Here is a 21937-nt window from a genome sequence, read left to right as displayed (position 1 = left end):
CTGGAAGCAGCTCTGCTTCATTATAATTCTCATAGAATGAGTTTTCAAAAAGGCAAAGATCCCGGCAACTTGAAATCACAAAGGATATCTTTTATACTTTTCAAAAGAGAAACAGTATTATTTGTTAAGCTCTAGTCATCCACTCTGTAACTAAAGCCTATCTGCCTAAAATATCCCCATTGGATCCATTAGTTACTATACTTTTCTTTAAGCTGTTAGGCAGCTGCTGTGTTCTCACAGGATTCCTGTTCTCAGGCCCAGGCTCTGGATGACACAATCAAACAGGCACAAAATAAAAATAAGTAGTGGAGAATCCTATCTACAGGATTATTTGGGATTACTACTTTGGAATGAGATATGCCGAGAAATCAAGGGACTTAGCTTATACCTTTGTGTATTGCCACAAAGGCAATATAATGGCTTCCACTGAGAATAATGCTCTTTTATCTGGGGAAATCATAGAGTCTGTGGACTTTTCCCATTCAAAATACAGTTTCACATCCTTTTTTGGCAATTTAATGATTCTGTATGGTACCGCATACTACCTCCACCAAGGTTCAGGTAGCCTCAAGCACCATAATTGCAAGGATGCAGATGTACACAGGATAATCAGAAGGGAAGCACAGCGCTTTCTTTTAGGCAGAACAACTACTATTGTTTGTCCATAAAACTGATAGTGCCAATCCAGCTGTCGTATAGCTACCAGCTTCTGCTTTATTCTGGGAATAACACAAGAGACTGTCAGAGGGCAGGACCATAAGCCATGTTCTTTGCCATGGAGGAACTCGTATAAAAGCAGTCACACAAAGATCCCTGGATGTGGGCAGCACAGATTGTTTAAGAAAACAATGCAAGCAAAAGCACAAATATGAACAATGCTTCCTCAAGTAATAGCAACCCTATGTTTGGCAGCTTCTAGAGCTCCCAGCTAGGGGAACAGCATTAATAGACTTTGACTGATTACTTCTTGTTTCTCTCTTTTTTTTTTATTACTTCCATATATTTGACATTTTTTATGAAAAAACTAATTTATTCCTCCTCAGATATCTCTATTCCAAGCCAAAGGGTCTACACTATATAATTCTTTTGTCATACACAAATAATTTTAAACTTCTTGTCTTCTTTCTTCTTTACCCTTCTCTAGAAAATACTTACTGCATTATTTCTGAGATAAGACTGTCTTTTCCCAAGATGCAGGTAAACATGAAGTATCAGAATGATGAATTTAACATAGTCTTTGTCTTCTTGAGCACAGCTGATCATTGATAAGGGTATTCTGAAGCTGTCTCATGAGCTTCTTTCACAAGTGCTATTATATCACTGACTGGCACTGGACTTTTTATTATCTACTTCTTTGGCTTGACTTTCTTCTCTTTTCATCACAAAGAGACACAAATGGGGTTGCACTTATTAACTCTGGACTTCATCTGCCACTTCACCATACAGTATCATAAGGTCCTTCTGTGATGCATTTTGATGACATCAAATAATTGTATGCCATCAGAAAAAACTAATCCTTCTTTCTTTCCTGAATAATTTATGAATATTTTGAATAATCCCACACAATCCACACATGTAACATGCACCCGATGTGAAAACTCACTTTTAAAACTCATTTTCAGCTTCATTTGTCTTTAATGCTAAGGTAGGATGCCCATGTCATCCAGTGACAGCCTGGATTCTTAATTTCTTTCAAATCATTTGGTTAACAGCTATGCCAAAGCTCTTCAGAAATTCAAAATATGCAGCAGGTAGTGGATTGCCTTTACCTTCATGTTTGTCAATTCCCCCCAGAAAGGTGGTGTACAAGGTGCAAATTCCTCTCCCAAAATGACACATACCATTAAACCACTGTTATCCATGTTATCTGACTTGTCCCTTATAGAAAGCAGTTCTAATTTTGGAATTCCCTCTAGGCTCCTTACAGTGAACACCAAAGCAAATAATTCATTTAGCTGTTCTGCAAGGACCTTATTTTCCTTGAGCACTTCTTTTACATCTTCATCATCTATCAACCTTATAGACCTCCAGGCAGGCTTCTTGCCTCTGATGTGTTTGAAAAAGTTTTCATTATTAGTTTTTATGCCTTTAGCAAGTTATTCTTCAAAATTGTTTTTGTCCTCTATTATTATATTTTTTGCATTTAACTTGCCAGAGTGTACTGGGTTTTTCCCCTCAGTTCATTTGGGTAGGACTTCAGAGGGTGTCCTTTAATGCTAATGGCCTCCTTCAGTCTAATAATCACCTTTGCTAACTTCTCATGCAATCTTTTATAAAGTTGTGGAGTTTTTCCAATAGGGGAAATACACTTAGTAATGGTACTTCCTGATGGTAAGACTGCAAAAGTGCATTTCCTACAATGGTGATTTTATATAGCTGCTATGTCACCTGAAAGTGTTATTGTGTTCTGCTTTGCCCTTTTAGCTACTGCTTTTAACTTTCTTTTCCATTTTATGTTGGTCCCCATTCAGAAGTGTGTGCCAATCTAAGGACTTTTTGGCTTTTGCACTCCACTGGGAATGATGAATTTGAGCGTGTTTACAGAGTGGTCCTTTGAGAGGTACCTCTTCGATCAAGGCTTAATCCTTGTTCAGGGATAAAAAAAACTACCCTTTGCTTTTAGATTCTTTGATTTCTTCCTTCAGGAATTTGCCATTTTTAAAGTGTGTAAACATAGCTTCTACATTACATTAAATGATGACAGCTAATCACTTCCCATCATTACGTTCTGAGTCCTCACTGCTTCTTTTGCAGTTCTGAGCCTATTATAAAGCTTACTTTAGCTATCCCATTCTGGCATGAGATTCTAAGGTTGTTCAGTATTTGTTGATATGATTTCACTCCCTGTCTTTTTTCTTCCCTTTTCCCTCCTTTTTTTTTTTTTTCCCTGAGCTTTCTTTATTCATAATGTCACTCCTCCACTGGCTTGGTTTCCTCTACTATTCTTGGGTAATTTTACACTGCTATTCCAATGCTCACTGATTGAGATGCTATTATGTCAATATCCTCATTTAACATCAGCATTTCACTTTACCATCTTCATTGCATACACTGGGCTAATTGTCTACTGGCTGGGTAAGCCTCTATTACAGCTATAGTGAACCAGTAGAATAGCACGAACAGACATAGTCAGGTCAAACACTTGGCCAGCTGTCTGTAAATCATTTTTGAATACTAAGAGCTCTTTTGTATTACATAAAAAAGGCCTGGCAGTGACTTTGCCCCTGTGTCTTAAACAGCAAATGCAATCCCAGGCGGAAAATTGAGCTACGGGAACAAAGGGCATGTCTGAAGTAGGAAAAATCAGCTCATTCCAGGCATTTCCACTTGCATCCTGTGAGAAGCCCCATCTCTAAGAAGCTATGGCAAGAGCCAGCTGGAATTTACTGCTGTACTGCTCAGGAGCTCATTCTCCTCAGTGCTCATCAGTTCAAACATAACCATTGAGTGAAGCAGACTTGTCACTGACCTTGACTCTGACCCAGTTTATAAAGCACTTGGGGAAGGAACAGAAGCAAAAACGGAATTTTCCATGAGTAGGTAAAAAAACCTCTCAAACCCTGTGTCTCACTGAAAAACAGAGAAGGGGAGGAGAGACATGAAACCAGAATTACTGAGGAGGAGCTTAAATGTGTGTCTCAGGCTCAGGGAAGCTCTCAGCACAGCATTGGATGTGTCAGCCACTCCCTGATTTAATGCTACTTAAAATAAACAAAACACAAGCCTGTCTCCCCAGAGCAGATACTAAAAGAGGAATTCGATAAAATCACAGCTGTAAGAATCACAGAAAGCAAAAAGAAGATGCAAGAGAGCGAGGAAAGAAGCCATACTGAACCTCTCTTGTACGCTCAGACCAAAAAATATCTGTGTATTATACAAAGGGAATGTTTTTCTCAACTGACACAGGGTAAATTCTTTGAAGAGATGGCTCTGAGTCATCAGCAGGGTGCTAGCAGATGTCCCTAGAAAAACAGAGAACATGGCTGTACATCTTCAGACCACTATTTTAGGAGACACTATTTCCTCAGAGGGATATTTGAGTTGTGTTCAGCCCTCTAGGCATGTCCCAGGAAAATACAACCATGTTTTGATGGTAGAGAGGACACTAAGGCTTTGATGGATAATATTTTGATCCAAGGTAAAAGAGAGGGGTTTGACTAAAGGCCCTAAAGAGCTGTGGAAAGAGACAGAGCTGCTGAGCTAAAACTAAGAAAGCAACAATGCAAGTCCTGTGTAATAGCAATAAAACACGAGGAAGATAAGGTGCACAGTAGATCACTGCAAAGTGAAGGTCATAACTAACATGTCTGCCTTGAACAAAAAAAAAACATCAGTACAAAGATTTCTCAGAATGGCAAGATACAGGAGAAAAATAATGTGACTGATTTAGATGTTTAGAGCAGCAACCTGCAAATGCTACTGCACACAGATAGCCCCAATCATGAAGATGCAAATACAACATTTGAGAAACTGGAAGAGTTAACTAAAGGGTTGCTTATCTAGAGATATGATGGTGAACCACACACAATTTGTCTACAGGGATTCAAAGACTGAGTTTAATGGAGAAGAGTATCTTAGAAGTGCTAGGTGCAAACACTGGTCATCATCACATTGAAACAAAGGAGATTTTGGCTTTAGACTCTGGGATTAAAATGTTTCATTCTTCTTTAGGAGATGAATTTAGCTTTAACTGTTCCTATTCTATACAAACATTACTAAATGGGGATAGCAAAAAACCCTAACCAACCAGCCAAAGAAACCACACACTGTCTCGGAGATCCACCACTATGGTGATATGATTAGCACTTTAAATACGGAGGGAAATTGGGTACCTGTAGACATATTTCCTGGAGAGTCTAGAATAGGTGACAAAAGTATAATGGAGCATCATCCAGAGCTAGACTATGAACACATCAGTGTGACCAAAGCAAAACCAACCAAAAGCCTCTCTAGATGAAATATGGCTTATAACTCCCAAGTTATAAATTTGCCTCTGCAAAAAATAAGGCTATTAATATAGGGTGGCCTGAGCAGCTCATCCATTCCATAACTATCACTTTAAGAAGGAGTTCACAGTTTCGGGTGGGATTTCATCTAACTGTGTCAATGATTCCTAAAAAGATACCAGAGAAATTCTAAATTCACTTTTATATATACATTTTTATACATGAAGATACACATGTAGGCAGTTTACGTGTTGAAAACAAAGAGAAAGGACAAAGATCATAGATTAATTAGAGATAAGAAGGAAATCTGTAGAGGTTACTGAGTGTATTCGACTTCTTCAAAAGGAAATTAACTCTTATCTAAACCTTTTCCAATAAGTACCTGTCATAAAAGCCTCCAGTGGTAAAGATTTGGCATCTTCTGCAAATAATCTACTCTAGTGTCAAATTAACTCTGTGACTAGCAAGTTTCTCATAATATTTTGTGTGTTTAAAGGACTATGGAAGGAAGCTACTAACATCAGAGGCTGCTTTACCTATCAGAAAAATAGAACATGTTAGTGGACCATGAAAGAATGTTTACTCCAGAGCAAACTGGAAGTAGATTTGTTAAAACTGAGTGAAAGAAACTGAGGAATTCTTCTGAACTGTTATTCCCACTGTCCTAGGTTCAGCAGTAGCAGTCATTTTTCTCCTTCTTAGTAGCTGGTGGAGTGCTGTGGTTTTGACTTTCAGCCTGGGAACAGCGCTGATAACACCGATGTTTTTAGTTACTGCTCAGTAATGTTTACTCTGACCAAGGACTTTCTGAGTCTCATGCTTTGCCAGGGAGGAGGGGAAGCTGGGAGGAAGCAGAAACAGGACACCTGACCCAAACTAACCAAAGAGGTATTCCATACCACAGCACATCATGCCCACTATATAAACTGGGGCAGTTACCCAGAAGGGCTAGATCACTGCTCGATTGGGCTGGGTATTGGTCAGCGGGTGGTGAGCGGTTGTATTCTCTTCCCTTGTTATTTCACAGTATCACAATATCACAGTATGCTAGAGATTGGAAGGGACCTCAAAAGATCATCTAGTCCAATCCCCCTGCCAGAGCAGGAACACCTAGTTAGGTTTACACAGGAATGTGTCCAGGCGGGTTTTGAATGTCTCCAGAGAAGGAGACTCCACAACCTCCCTGGGCAGCCTGTTCCAGTGTTCTGTCACCCTCACTGAGAAGAAGTTTCTTCTCAACTTTAGGTGGAACCTCTTGTGTTCCAGTTTGTACCCATTGCCCCTTGTCCTATCATTGTTTACCACTGAGAAGAGCCTGGCTCCATCCTCGTGACACTCCCCTTTTATATATTTATATACGCTAATAAGGTCACCCCTCAGTCTCCTCTTCTCCAAACTATAGAGACCCAGCTCCCTCAGTCTTTCCTCATAAGGGAGATGCTCCACTCCCTTCATCATCTTAGTTGCCCTGCGCTGGACTCTCTCCAGCAGGTCCCTGTCCTTCTTGAACTGAGGGGCCCAGAACTGGACACAATATTCCAGATGGGGTCTCACCAGGGCAGAGTAGAGGGGAAGGAGGACCTCTCTCGACCTACTAACCACCCCCCTTCTAATACAACCCAGGATGCCATTGGCCTTCTTGGCCACAAGGGCACAGCGTCGGCTGATGGTTACCCTGTAGTCCACCCAGGACCCCCAGGTCCCTCTCCCCTACACTGCTCTCTAGCAGGTCGTTCCCCAACCTATACTGGAACCTGGGGTTGTTCCTGCCCAGATGCAGGACTCTACACTTTCCCTTGTTATATTTCATCAAGTTATTCCCTGCCCAACTCTCCAGCCTGTCCAGGTCTCGCTGGATGGCAGCACAGCCTTCTGGCGTGTTGGCCACTCCTCCCAGCTCAGTGTCATCAGCAAACTTGCTGATAGTACACTCAATTCCCTCATCTAAATCATTGATGAATATATTAAATAATACTGGTCTCAGTACTGACCCTTGAGGCACTCCACTAGATACAGGCCTCCAACTAGACTCTGCCCCATAGACTACAACTCTCTGGCTTCTCTCCTTCAGCCAGTTCACAGTCCATCTCACTACCTGATCATCCAGACCACACTTCCTCAATTTAGCTGTGAGGATGCTGTGGGAGACTGTGTCAAAAGCGTTGCTTTCCCTTATCATTATTATTATTGGTGGCAGCAGTAGTGATTTCTGTTTTACCTTAGTTCGTAGAGACTGTTCTTATCTCAACCCATGGGAGTTATATTCTTTCAACTCTCCTCCCCATCCCTCGGGGAGCAGGGGGGGAGGAAGGCAGGGGCAGTGAGAGAGTGGCTGCGTGGTTCTGAGTTACTGGCTGGGCTTAAACCACGACACCAGCTTCTGTGAGGTCACTTACCAGAAAATGCCACAGCTAACAAACTGATCCTGCACATCACACTTATTTCTTTCAGCATATACCCGCTTATGTTTAATACCTATATTAAACAATGAGAAGAGTTTAATGGAAATACTTTTTACCAGTCTACATGAAATATGTTAGCTAGAGCATTACTAACTTATAGCATGCTAGACCAACTGTAAGGTGGGAAATGGCAGCTGCTTATGATTTTGATTCTAAGCAAAAGCTGCAGAATTAGACACTGATCAGTACATCACATTAAATTACACCCTAGCACCAGTGAAAGAAAGGTTGCCCTTACTACTGTTTTGTTCAACAGATAACTGAAATAAGAATTATATTTGCAATACAAAAAAGTTACACTTCACTCAACAGGGACTTGCAAGATCGAAGTGATACAGGGCATTTCTACAGTGTCAACAAACTGGCATAAACACAAACATTACCATAGACAGCAGCCACAGGGTTATCATAGTTGAACACAAACTGCATAAGAAGAGGTAAAATCTCTTCCAATTTCAGGAGGAGAAAACTAAGAGGCAGCATGTTGGCCATTTTGCTTGAGAAGAACTCAGAATAACATGTACTATATTAGGTTGAGAATTACTGGCAGAATGTGATGCCTGATGATAGCTGTTTTGATGTCTGAGTGAAAACCATCAGGTACAAATGACAACTCAGGATATCTAAGGGACTATCTGAACATCACTTCCTAGTAGGTTGTTAAAATTCGATATTGTGTTAACAATGATTATTCAATTGTATTGTTTAGCTGGGGAAGGAAGTCTAAGAGCTCTGCTAACAGCAAAATGGACCCAGGTAGTGTGTTATGCTACAGATCTCATTACCCTATGTTAATCTGTTATGACTCCATAAACCAGATGATGCAGACCTCAGCTGATTTGTTTGGCTCTGTGTGATTTCTGAGCAACACCAAACCCCAACCCACAGCCTTTCCAAATGTTTATTAGCATCCAAACTGGCTTCAGCTGGAATGAGAATCAGCTTATAATTTTGCAGAGAAATATATTCCCTGTGCTGCTCCAATTTATAACAGAAGCAGGGGAGATGATGAGGGAAAAGAAGAATTTTCATACAGAAAACAATTGCTTCCAGTCATTCAAACGTTAGATTAGATAATACTACTTGTGGGCTTATAGCATAAGAAGCCTAAGTGTACAACTGTGATGTGAAACCCTTGCAAAATCTGTTGCTATACTTTATTTGCCAACTATCCAGTATCACACTGATGATAATACTAATAACATCATTTCACTAGATGAGTGGAAGTAGAGCCTCTAAGATTGACACAATTTGCAGGACTGACAACAATCAAATTTATGTCACGTTCCAGCCAAGTCCATGCATCTTGGAGACCAGCTGCACTTTTCTTAATGTGGAGTTATCTGGTGAAGGATGTAGTACTGCCAAAGGCAGAGATGAGGGGAGGTCACGAAAGCAATGCTGCCATTAGGGACAGTGGGAAGCTGTAAAATATCAGATACAGGATTCTAAGTCTTCATTTTGTGACCTATTTTCCCAAGGAACTGGAAAGCTTTCCTGAAAATATGTCACTGTCTTTATAACTAGGGATAATAGGAAAACAAAATAATCCTGGTTCCCATCACTACAGAAGTTCATGATAATGAAGAAAGTTGGGGCTGGATGTGCAGCCCATGCGGCACTCCACGTTTTGAACATGGCTCCCACTGTGTCAAAACCGCTGTCCTTGACAAGTACACACTGGATGCTGTACTGAAGACCTAGAAAAGAAGTAGGTCGAAGTACAGCATTGACAGCAGGCAGTCTAAGCTGTGTCTGAGGGCAACAGTCAAGTCAGAATAACACGCAAAAGGGCAGTGAGAGTTACAGATTGTTGGGGATAAAATGTGTTTCCTTTCAACTGGCTACACTAACCTGCTCCACACACCCATCAACATTTAACTTCTCCTGCCTTATGATACCTATGTTTATCATCAGAGAAAGCAAGAAGCTAGAACTAAGAGATCAGCTCAGGCCATTTCCCCACCAATGCTATTACTACTGTCTTTCTGCAGTAGTGAAGTTGCATGATGTACTCAGGGCAGCCAACCTTAGTGAAGGATTATCATCACCCTCTAAAGGCTATAGAGATAGATGATAACAGGACTGGAACAGTGTATGTTCAATACATTTGGAAGAAAGTAGAAATATTCTCTTTATGAAGAGGAATGTAGTAATCTGCCAAAGAACCTAGAATTACATTGATTTATTATACAAATGTTAATTCATATGTAGTCTTAATGCTTGCATACCCAAGCCTAACTGGATAAAAAACAAGGCTTCCTCAGATAGAGGAAAATCACAGAAGCATGGAGTGGTTTGGACTGGAAAGGACTTGAAGATGATCCAGCTCTAACCTCCCTGCCATGGGCAGGGCCACCTTCCACTGGACCAGGCTGCTCAAAACCCCATCCAACCTGGCCTGTTGGAAACATACGCTTTTGTTCAAGTCTAAGCGTACACATGGGATCTTCAAACACCTTCTGAAAAACTTAAAAGTTGTCTTTCAGCCCTAAATATCTCCCTCAAGCCTTCAGTATTATGTTTACTCATCCTTCCTTATTATAAACTCTGTTGTCAGCTGATACCCACAGAGCCCACAGGCAGTGTTTCTCCCTCCCTCACACCAGGCCACAGCAGTAGCAGATTGTCATCCTCTATCAGTTAATTCATCAGTTCTTCTGGCAGATATCTGCTTGTTGGATCTAAAGATTCCAGCCCAGCAGATGACTCAGATTTCAGCATGCTAGGACTTTGTTTCAACTGTAGGTTTTGCTTTGATGAAAAACTTTCACCCAGAATACTATTAAAAGTATGCAAAGGCTGCAACATCAAGCATCCATAAGGAAGGAATGGAAACGGAAAAGCTGCTTATGCAGAAATAATTTAAAACTTTGGTATATGTGTGCATGACGAAGAAGTTGATAATAAATGAGCACACCCCAGGTGAGTGGCTTTTTGTTTTCTTTTCTTTTTCATTGGGTCTTCAGGTCACTCAGGACACAAAGGTGAACAGTGTCTAATATAAGAATCATTTGCATGTAGGATTCTAGCCTCAATGACAACAGAACATGGAAAATAAGCAGAATAAAAGAAAGATGGAAGCAAGAAGAGAAAGCAGAGTGTTGCAAAAAGAGTGTCTCGGAGCACTGCATCCCATCTCTGCAATTTCATTTCAGGGGGGCAAATCACTTGAGACGGATTCTTCCCAAGTGATCAGTCACTGCCTATTCCTTGTCTTCTAGGCCCTAAGAGCTCCACATGACAGAAATAGCCTATCCCAATCTTCCTTGGGAAAGGAAGAGGTAGAAATAAGACAGCGGATGTGTCAAACCCTGGTGAATGACATGAAACAAATCTGATCCCAAACATCTTAAATAATCTATGTCAAATCAGAATCATAGAATAGTTAGGGTTGGAAAGGACCTTAAGATCATCAAGTTCCAACCCCCCTGCCATGGACAGGGACACCTCACACTAAACCATATCACCCAAGGTTTCATCCAGCCTGGCCGGAGCATTCACAACCTCCATGGGTAACCCATTCCAGTGCCTCACCACCCTAACAGGAAATAATTTTCTCCTTATATCCAATCTAAACTTCCCCTGTTTAAGTTTTAACCTGTTACCCCTTGTCCTGTTGGTAGCTATGATTATAACTGTCTCTGCCTCTCTTTTGCTATCCATACAAGGATAACGTATTTGTGTCTCACAGGGGAGTCTTCCCCCCAAACAATTATTTAACACTTCTGAAGTGCTCCCAGGGTACAGCACTGAGCAAAACAGAAAAGCCCACGAGATTAACAATTCTATCCTCAGAGCAGGATCTGAATAGCACACAGTAAATACAGAACAGAGCTGCACAATGAACACTGAAACTAAAACAAAACGTTGAATAGCTGCTTATTATGTGAAAGTTTTCTATTTGGAGAACTCGGAGAACAACATGAGCCCCTATGATTAAAGACCATACCACAATGCACATACTCGAGGGGGCTGAGCTGGCAGTGAACACACTACCTAAGTTCACTCATTAAATCTGTTTTAAAGAGTGTGTTTGCTTGTTGGGAAAAGCATTGAATGGCCACACAAAACCTGTCCAACAATCAAGCCGTTATGCTGCTGTCTGTCTCTGAGGCTTCATGTTATCTCAGAGATAAGGACTGTTTGATCTCTGTAGACCATCCATATCCTGAGCTTGCCAGTGCTGAGTACTTTATCCCCAGTCCAAAACATTTAAGCACCTGCTGAACCATAAACACACAAGGAACACTGCTGAGTTCAATCAGATTATTTATGTCTTTAAATCTAGCTGTGCATGTATGCTTTATGAGATTCCTTAGCTAGGCTATAGACATTCGTTCTCTCAAGAGCCCTCTACCTGAAGTGTGTTATCATACCCAAGTAGAACTTCCTGGCCCCACAGTTTAGCTTCTGGAACAGCTCACATAAACATCCTTTGACATACTCCAGACAAAAGCCAGATGGCTCGGTTTAAACAATACATTAATGTTCTGAGCTAAAGCAGCTAACCTGCTCCAGCATAGACAGGGGAACCATCCACACATACCATTGAGTGAAGAGGTGGGAAGGCAGTGATGATTGGCACATGGGTAGGGAAAGGTACTTAAAGACAGAAATGTCTTCTGCCAACAGCACATGATCTAGAAGAGCAAGTCTGTCACTTCAGTCTCATCTGCAAGACTGACAGCACTAGAAACGACTGCAAATATCCCCTTGCTTCACACAGGCCAACACAGTGACTTCCTGCCAGGAGTGATTGTTTCAAAATCAGTGACATGGAGATCAAAAGCTTCCTATCATTCTCTGGTTTCTTGACCCATCTACTCCCTCTTAAATTGTGTATGGTCATTATGGAAACTGAAACACTTAAAATTAGCACTCTTTGTAAAACCCAGGACAGAGAACCACAGGTGCTTGGGTTTGTTTTTATACAGTAAGCACTCAGCCATGGACCACTCAGTGCTGGAATCACTGTAGCTATGGCATTGTGTGTGCACCTCATACCCACTTCACTTATTTCTTTCGGTCACCCTCCCCCTCCAGAAGGAGCCCTTTTTCAAAGGAAACAGCCTATCTTCCACACTGCAGCAGCCGAAGAAAAATCCTCCTATGCAGCAATATTTAAAATGTGGTTTTATGCTCTTATAGCAGCTAGTTTTCCTTAAATGATTTAAGGGAATGAATACATCTCAATGACCAGCACTGAGCCATTCCGCAATGGCAACACGAAGCTGAACTGCCTCTGCTTTAAAGAATCCAATCTCTCATGGACAGCTCCTCACGGCAGATCTTGTCTAGACTGGGAGGGAGGGAGGTTATTTTTCTTACTGCATTATTTTGCAGAGAACTTTACTTTGCATTTTATTTCATTCTACATCCCCCAGTCTGGCAAGACTTCAGGTGAGGAGACGGTGGCAGGACAGACATGTTCAAATGCATAATCCCTGATCTGTCGCAGTATGACAACAGCCCTCCTGCAACCAGTTCACCTTTGCATGCAGCCAACCATCTATCATGTATTACTCATCTAAAAGTTACACTCTACACTGGAGAGTAGTTAAAAGCTTTTGCAGCCTGAAGTGATTCAAAGCAGGTTGTTATTTTGGCACTCTGTCAGGGTGGGTTTTTTTATCTCAAGAACTTAATGAAAACAGTCACTGATAGAGCAGGATGGCACATGTACAGTCCCATGCCCTGTCTCTGAGGCAGCTGGCTTGGTTTCCCATTTTGTCTCAGCACTTTGGCTATAGTCTGTTCATACAAATGTCTCCTGTGATCAGAGGGACTAAGAACCTGGTATTGCCTGAAAAAAAACCCAATAATCCCATATACTGCACTGTATTGCTGAGGGTCTCTAAAACTGTCAGACAGGCTGTTACGGACTAGGGGATGATAAAATCAGACACAAAAGTTTTTAGGTGAGTTGCTAATTCCCTGAGAAGTGAACTCTGAAGAGCCACGAGAACTTTGCTGGTGGTTTAACCCAAAAAAGGGGCTCCTAAATAGTATTTTTGTTTTCTAAATTAAATAACCCTGAAAATGAAACGTTACACTCATGTTTGAAAGGCTCTTTTTTCTTTCCCACATAAGGAAATGAACTGGAGCCTGTTCTTCTCAGGTTGTTCACTGGGGAGGGGTGGGAGGCAGGGGGATGGAGAAAGAAAACATTTCCACTACAGACCAACTCTGACCAAATATTTCTTTGGTTTTCCATTTTAGCCACCATAGTAAATAAATTCATTCCTCACATGAAGGCAGTAAGTAATAAGGTAGTTCAGAGCTGGGAACTACCAGAGCTTTCAAAGCTTCCCTAGAACGGGACAAAGCTGATAATGTTTTACTGATAATGACCTTTAATAGTGCTAGGATTTGTTGCTTTGCTATCTAGAAGCATTTCCTTATAGCAGCCTTCTTCTAAGGACCTCTTTTTTTTCTTGGAAAAAAAACCCTATTTTTCCTCAAAAAAAAAAAAAAAAAAAAAAAAAAGCAGCTAGAAGGAAAATTGTCTTGCTGTTTGGGGAAGGAAACAGAGAAAATACCAGACTGGCTGTAAAGCTCCTTTCTGTACTTTCCATGATCATCACTCTAATACAGCAGGGCTTAGGAGCCTTGGTCACAGGCAGAAGGCTAGGTCCTTTACAAACAGAATAGAAAGACAAATCCTGTGCCAAGCAATTAGCAGTCTAAGAAAATATTTTCCATGCAATTGGATTTCACTCTGTATGTAAGGACATTATCTATTAATCTATCTTTCTTGTACCTAAAACCCCTTCTGTACAGGTATTATACCAGCTGGAAGATAAAAAGTCCAATCAAGATGTATTGGAAGAACCAGGAGTTAAATTAAAGGAGCTCTTACCCTATAAATGATGTAGCCAGGGGTAAGAATTCTCTTTCTTTACTAGCAAGGCAAACCAGGGTTTTTTATACGTTCAGAAAAGAACATAAAAACCGACAAAACTTCAGGGAATTAAAGATCCAAAGCAATCTCCACGATGGGAAGTAAAAAGAAAGGACAAATACCAGGAATTCCATACAGAAAAAAAGAATCACCTATAAAATCTCCTCTTACTTTTTTGGCAGTGATTTTTTTCCTACCCAATCTCTATCTCTGTTCAGCAGTTTTTCTTAGGTGCCACGTTCAATAATCCTTCTGCGCTTTGATGTCAAACATTCAATAGCTGTCTGCCTCCCTCCCACTCCTCCATATTCACTGCAATCCATCTCGTCTGATTAGCTGAGATTTCACCTTCAAGAACACCTCTGCTTCTCTGAGTGAGCACGAGTGAGCGCGTGTGTGTTTATATAATATTTGCAAATATGATCCCCCTCCTGCTCTGCATGCTACAGAGCAACCCCTGCCAGAGCACTGGATTAAACATCAGTGCCATTCAGTAATTCAATCTGGGGGGCCTGCTGTTTTGAATCCAGCTCAGGACATCATGAGAGGTGCTCGACTGAATTTAGGCCCTGCTTTCAGAATTATTCCATATTTAAGCGGAGCTGAACTTCATTTCACTTGCTTTCTCCACTCTGATGATAAAAGACTTAAAAGACACAAGTGTTCCCTGATCTCACGCAGTGGGGGTGGCGTTGTCTTACTTCTCTCTTATTTTGTTTTACGACTGGATTAAGTCACATCAGAATTACTGGCATCTTGCGCAATGAGTCAGTACCTCAGGAAGCAGCTATGCTGGCATCACCTTTCCTCACTCACCGGATTGTTGTACATCTCAATGATGAGCTGTTTTACTCCATGCAGTGTTGGATGAGCCCAAGGAGATGGATTTGCCCAGTGCCGGTTTAAATCAAACCCCATCAGGGAGCACCTGCAGACACACACATAAGAAAACACACACAAATGACATATATGGGCTGTAGCCTCTTCAGGCTTCAGCTGCAGAAATACATCTGCAGCTGACGTGTTTAAGTTATTATCATGGAAAAAAAAAAACAAAGAAAATGCTCCTCTGAGGATGAGAAAGCCTGCAGCAATAGCCACTTTTAGAAATAACATGACCAGAAGAGTATCAACTATAACATCTTTGGTCATTCAGACTTCTCCCCCTCAACAACACATCTGCTTGCTCAATCCTTCACCTTCTGCCACCTTGCCACAGGAAGAACCTCCGTGGTCTTTGAGGTTCTCTTCTCACCAGTACTTTAGCTGCGGGTTTATAGCTATGAGGATGATTCATAAACTTCACCACCAGGCCTTTACTTTTCCCTCAGTCAGGCCTTGACTCAGCAAAGCTGTTAAGAGCATTGAAATCAATGGCCATTAAGTATGTGCTTAAGGGATTTAAAGCATGAATGTAATTGTTCCACTAACCCAGGGCCTTAGTCTCTTCCCCTCCTGCAATTGCCTACACAAAAGTTAGCCAACCAAGACACTAAGTTAAAATGCTTATTGGCCATGAAATCCTGTAGTCATTGAAGCATGTGTGCCACCTTGGCTTCTCCTTCCTGCCCTGCCGTTTCAGTGCATTGTCTAAAGTTTGAATCTTCTACTTCCAGTCCCACAGAGTAATATCCCATTCCTTGTGAAGCCCCATTGAAACTCCAGTGGGTGTTGTTAGAACGAAGACAGAAGAAATCAAAAAGCTGAAAGTGGCACAAATAGGAGGGGTAAATGTCCCTTGCAGAGATCACCTAGACAATCTGTGGCCTCTAATACAAGCAGGGAGAGAAGTCTCTCCCGTCATCTAAAACTGAGCTTAGGACCAGTGGGATCTTGGGTAATTCTTCCTCAGAAATTCTATGAAAGACCACACAAATAATAAAAGTCCAGGAAAAGATGCAACTTCCTCTATATTTAAAATAAACAAACAACCAAAAAATCAACTTCACTGCTAAGCTTTAAAGCTTTTCGAGGAAAGAGCTTTCATTGATCCCTAGTCTATTATGAGAATGTCTGTTCAGCCTTAATCTTTTAAACACACCTATGCAAACAATAGAGATTTACTCCCCTAGTGCTATCCTTTGATAGAATTTCTAAGAATATGATGACCAAACCCCATAAGTTTAATTGGCAAAAAGAAAGTAAAACCCTCACTTCTCTAACAGCTGAAACAAATGGCTATATACCAACCCAAATAAAGACAGTTGAAATACGTAGAAAAGTGAAAGGAGGAAACCAGAGGATAAAATTCATTTCTAGAAATGATGAATGAATGTTTTTCTGTGAACCAAAAATGATAAAGTTAATGGGACATTCTTTTATAAAATATTCCCTTGGGAAGCTAAGCAGGGAGGAGCAGTCATGCTCCTTGGCCTTAGACAACCCAACCATCAGGCTGTCTGGGAGTTCAAACACCCATCTACCAGCTCTGCAATGCTATCAGTCAGTGCTGACGTGGTGTACAGATGAGACACATTGCTTTCTGTGCTGGAGAAAATCACCTCCTTGTCTTGGTGATCACCTGTCTGCTTGTCTAGAGAACATACGGATTTCTTCTCTGGATACTCCAACAGCTGCAGTTCTACAGACAACTCTGAAAGTTGTTTCCATCACACCATAAAGCAAAACATATAACATTTATATATCTTTGGGTTTTTTTTTTTTTGTCTTCACATAAACTCAGTTCTACTAAATCCTGTCTTCTTTTGAACTCACAAACATTAGCGTAAGATCAGAACTTCAAGAGACATAGGTGAAATTACACTGGCAAAAAAGCAGTGCATGAGCAAAATCACAGGGATGAGTTTTTCATTTAGCAAAAAGCAGAAACTGGTGATCATCATGAATCTTACTGTATTTTGGCACAGTTGTCAAGAAAACTGTGTACTCATTCAAGAGAATAACTTACTTAAGAGATCAGAACCTGAAATCACAACATTTCTGTGGTTAATGTGTCCACTTGCATTTTGTTTTAAGAATATTTTAAGATATTTTAAGAATATTTAAAGCTAATAACGCTACAGAGTCACAGAATGGTTTGGGTTGGAAGGGACCTGAATGATCATGTAGTTCCAGCCCCCCTGACACAGAAAACAAGTACATTGTGCTTCCACTGTGTTCATCTCAAAGCACGTTGAAGTGGCCAAGCTACAGAGCACTAAAAGCAAATTTTAAATTCAAACATGGATTGACAATATTAAATATAAGACTTTTTACGTAACTTTATATAAGTCATCTCTACAGGGAACAGAAGTAAGCAATATCTAACTTCTGTAGGATACTAAGGCATTACAATTTGCAGTATTTGAATGTGCCATGAATGTCTGGTTAGTGATGAATCTCATTGTGCATTTCAAGCAACAAGAACAGTTGAAAATAGTTGTATTTGCTTGAGAAGACTTTTTATAAACAGAAGGAAGCAATGCTTGACAAACAAGTTATTCATTTGGGAAGCTCCTCTGAGCTCTGTTTAATAGGAATCCAAATTAATTTCCAAATACTATTTAGCCAGTCTTTGATGTGGTATATCACATCTTTATCAGTGTAACAACAATTAATTAAATTTCTGATGTATGCATTACTATTGCTTTCCAGGCTTGGAACAGTGTAAAATTTTATCCATCCACCCCCCCCACCCCCCCCATTTTAAAGCCTTTTTTCTTTCCTTTTCTGCTTAAAGACAAATTTGTGTCTTCTACATTCTCTCTTTATTCATCTGTTGCAAACTTGTGGTCTCTCTAAGGAAACATCAAGTTGTGTTCCTTGGTACTTCGGATTTGATTATTGACTCTATTACATGTAGAACTGTCTCCCTCAGCTCACGTATATCAGGACATGACCAAAACATATGGTAAGAGTCTCCCACATGCCTATTTCGGATCCTGCATTTGTTATATTCTCTTGCTCCCAGATGATGTGATCTCCCTTGTGGTTAATACCTCCCAAGCAAGAAGTTGTACAGGATAACTTAAAAATTGCTTCTTGCACTGCTTTTTAATTCCCCCTACCAATCTTAAACCAGCCCATTTCTACTACACATTGCTTGCTGCTTCCATTTCTTAACTGTTTGCCTGCTGTTTCGAGCACTGGGTAGTCAAAGTAGAAATATAGTTATACTCTGAAAAGAGCAGTTCTACAATGGGAAACATCTGCTTTCTAATATAATACAGGCTCCTTCAATATTTGAGACCAGTTCACCTACTGCAAGCATTGTCATCTGCTCCAATGCAGTTTCTCAGGTGATGTGTGTTCTCTAGATTTGTAATAAATCTGTTCTCTACAGATTAGGTTTATTTTGTGCAGTAAATAAACTAATGTGTTCAGTACAAAATTAACCAGGGGAAAAAAAAACACTATAGTATATCAAAGGACTATTTAAGGATGATCTTTCGAAGGGGATATGGAGGAGAGCAAAACAGGGGACATGACAGACTCCAAGAGGTACAAAAGGAGACAAAAGCAGCTTCAAAATTAGGGTTGGAGGAGGTGAACATCTCCAGAGTAAAGACACTGGAGAATATCCCATTCCATGGGGTTTAATGGCCATGCCTGTGAATGCTTTTATAAGTGTGGCAGGTAATATTGACATGGAGTCAGATAAGAATGGCATGCTAGCACAGACTCTCTAACCTTTTTTCTAGGTTAGAAAAAAGTATAATCAGAAGTAATGAAATATATATATATATATGTAATTCTATATAGAAACTATATATATAGCATAGAAAGTGAGCTTTCTATAAAAAGCCAAGTAGCAAACTGGTACTATTACCTGACTGTGGTCCTCATTCATACTCTGAAAACCCAGGTTGTGAGTCACAGTCATTGCCACCATAAAAAATGACATGTATGTAATTTAAAATATGTAAACTGTTAACAACTGTTTGAATTTTGGATTATGCTCATCGGGGTTTGTTAGATTTATAGACCACATACTATGCTTCTGCTTTGTGATTCAGTGTACATTTCAATCAGGTTCTGTGATTATACTCGTCGAATTAGAATTTGTGTTTCACAAATGTTCTCCAGCCTTTTTGTAAAATTTCTATTTTCTGTAAGTAGATAAATTTATTACAGTGTTTATAAATTTACATAAACACAGTGCGAATTCAGTCAAAGCAAATGAGTTTCAAAATTGCAATGGAAAACTGAAACATTTTGCAGTATTCATCCCTCCCTCCTTGGGAAGCAGCCAGATCTCAAGAGGTTACCAGCTCAACTCAGTAAAACCAAAGATGTTCAGACCAGCATTCAGCTTGCTGGGCAGTTCTGTGGATGGAACCTCCTTGCCTTGGGGTCTTAACTTATCACTGGTTTTAAGGGTTTCTTGTGCAGCTGCTTAATGAATATGTGTTTGTCCCTTTCTAGAGGTAAGAAAGGTTTAGTACCAAGGCCTGTGCTGGGTTTATTTTTAGAGCTGCTTCCTGTTCTTTCAGACTGTGCTTCTTTTTTTCTGGAATCTCCAAGTTATAGAAACCTCCAGGAGCTCTGCCTTCCTGTCACTTCAGCTCTTCCTCCCCTGTTCATTTTTCCTGCTATGTGAGTCTAAGTCTCTCACTAACAGACCCATTTCCACAAGGTGAGATACGGAGAATAATGGAGGAAAGGAGTTAAAGAAATCCTTTTTCATGGCATATGATTTATTACAAAGAGAACTCTACACTCTTCCCTTCAGCTTTGTAAGGTTGCATTGGTTCATTGGATCAGTACCAGGTGAATCTCCAGATAATGCCGCACACAAAGCCAGGGAGTTCAAATCCACAAATGGCACTACCAACAGGGTTAGGCTTTGAAATTGAAAAGGTATGGAGGGGAGGGGGTGCACTCATTTTTATCCCCCCCCTCCTCAGGCTTATTGCCATAAGAGTGGAGATAGAGGGTAATTGGTCTCTATTGTTGTACTTTGTCGAAGCAAGAGTTACAGCAAGAAACTGCTGTGAGACTGCAGCCTGCAATATCATGCAGGAAGGGTAGGTGTGCAGTGCGAGAGAGTGAATACAAGGAGAGCACACGGAAGACTTGCTTCTTTTAATAAATGTATCATTTTAAACCTGGTATATTCACCACATTTTACAAATCAGCTCCACACCTGCCATCAAAGTCAGAGTCTTCATTAGTGTGCATTTCACCGTTGGGGTGCTCGGGGTTTACAATTTATGCATTTGCCTATTATTCATTAAAGAGGATTCATTCAAGCCCACGTGTTCTAAGGCAATTAGGCAGCAAGACATCCTAACACTCCAGCTACAGAGAATCCCCCTTTCCAACTATCTCTCCCCCTCCCCAGCTCTCTGCATTTTTAATTTAGAGCTCTGGAAACCTTCACAAAGGCTGCTTAACAGAACCACTGCGGCGTGCCCCAGGCTGAGCACAAGTGGCCATGCGGAGCAGAAGAGCATTAGCTCCCAGAGACCACATGGTGGAGTCGATGTTTACAGAATGAGCGCTGCGTGGTGTACCGACATAATTTTAAAGAGTACATGATGGTTAAAGATGTGTTTCTCCATTTTCTGTGTAAACAATGCTAAATAAGAATAAACACAATGGGATATTTTCTCCTTCTGATGAATACATGCATTTCTCAGAGCTGGTAAGAGGCGTTACAGACACACGCACACCCAGGAGAACGCACTTCCCCACCTGACATGGGCAGACTCCCTTCTCTGATCTTCAGGATATATCTCTATTCTAGTATTTAACTTTCCCTACACACCCCGGGTCCTCAGGAATGCCAGAAGGATTCCTAGGCATGAAGCAGAATAGTGGAAATAAAAACCCAACCTTCAGTTAGAAGAACCATGCCCTGGGAGCATGCCTGGGATGTAAGACTATAAGATCCTATCACTAGCATAGCTTATCCCTATGTCTGGTATCAAACTCTTCCCCCATTGCATATTTTCCTGCACAATTCCCAGCCCAGTTTTCAGTTTTCCAAGGGACAGGGTTTCCAGAGCATCCCCTGGGAGGCAAGCCACTGTTTAGCAAAGTTTTCCCATAGGAAGGGCATACCTGGCCCTACATGTGGGTCTCTCTGCATGAATGCTCTGCAGGAGCGGGTCTCATCTGTCATGCCCCTGGAAGGTGTTCTGGGCACTCCCACTCCCAGCAGCATGCTGAGTCACACTGCCACATCCATCTTTCGCACCCAGATGCTTTAACCAAGTTCCTGAGAACACCTACAGCTCTTCCATTTTAAAGACTGATTCGTTGTTTGGCCTTTTCAAACCAAACGTATAATTGACCTAATGCGAGGAGCACAACAGACAAGTGGGTTTTTACCAACTTCTGGATCCTCAAAAATTTCCACTGCAGACACTGACCCTTTAGAAATTTCACATACATAGACCATAAGTGCAGCATTATTTGAACTTTCCTGATGTAGTCCAAAAGCCAGCTGCAACTCATGGATCACAAGCTGTAAACCACTGAGAAAGAGAAATTTAACTTCACTTGTGCTTAATTTGCTGGACTCCCACTTCTGTGAGTACTGTCAACAAGCCAAATTCCTCTAGGCACTCCTGCCCAATCTGCCTGACACTTCCACAGAATGCCCTAATCCTGTCTCCTTACAAACCTTTCCCTTCAGACAGGCAGACCTCCTTTAAACTATCTGTATTTCTTTGTCATTC

At 40.9% G+C, this 21937-nt stretch overlaps 1 protein-coding gene across 2 annotated transcripts in view; it reads right to left on the bottom strand.

The window, feature by feature from the left end:
• The window catches only part of LOC133207734 (BEN domain-containing protein 5), a 965731-nt gene that overhangs the window by 147458 nt on the left and 796336 nt on the right, over positions 1-21937 (bottom strand). For both annotated transcript variants that reach the window (XM_061344850.1, XM_061344851.1), the window contains exon 9: positions 15129-15240. In XM_061344850.1, coding sequence (XP_061200834.1) covers positions 15129-15240 — 112 coding nt within the window. The remainder of the gene's footprint in view (positions 1-15128; positions 15241-21937) is intronic.

The sequence above is a fragment of the Neopsephotus bourkii genome, unplaced genomic scaffold (assembly GCF_033783945.1).
Source record: "Neopsephotus bourkii isolate Nb327-2 ecotype Australia unplaced genomic scaffold, CSIRO-AGI_Nbou_v1 NB_234, whole genome shotgun sequence".
NCBI classification, from domain to species: domain Eukaryota; kingdom Metazoa; phylum Chordata; class Aves; order Psittaciformes; family Psittacidae; genus Neopsephotus; species Neopsephotus bourkii.
The sequence above is the reverse complement of the archived record's forward strand: the minus strand, read 5'-3'. Positions and strand labels throughout refer to the sequence as shown.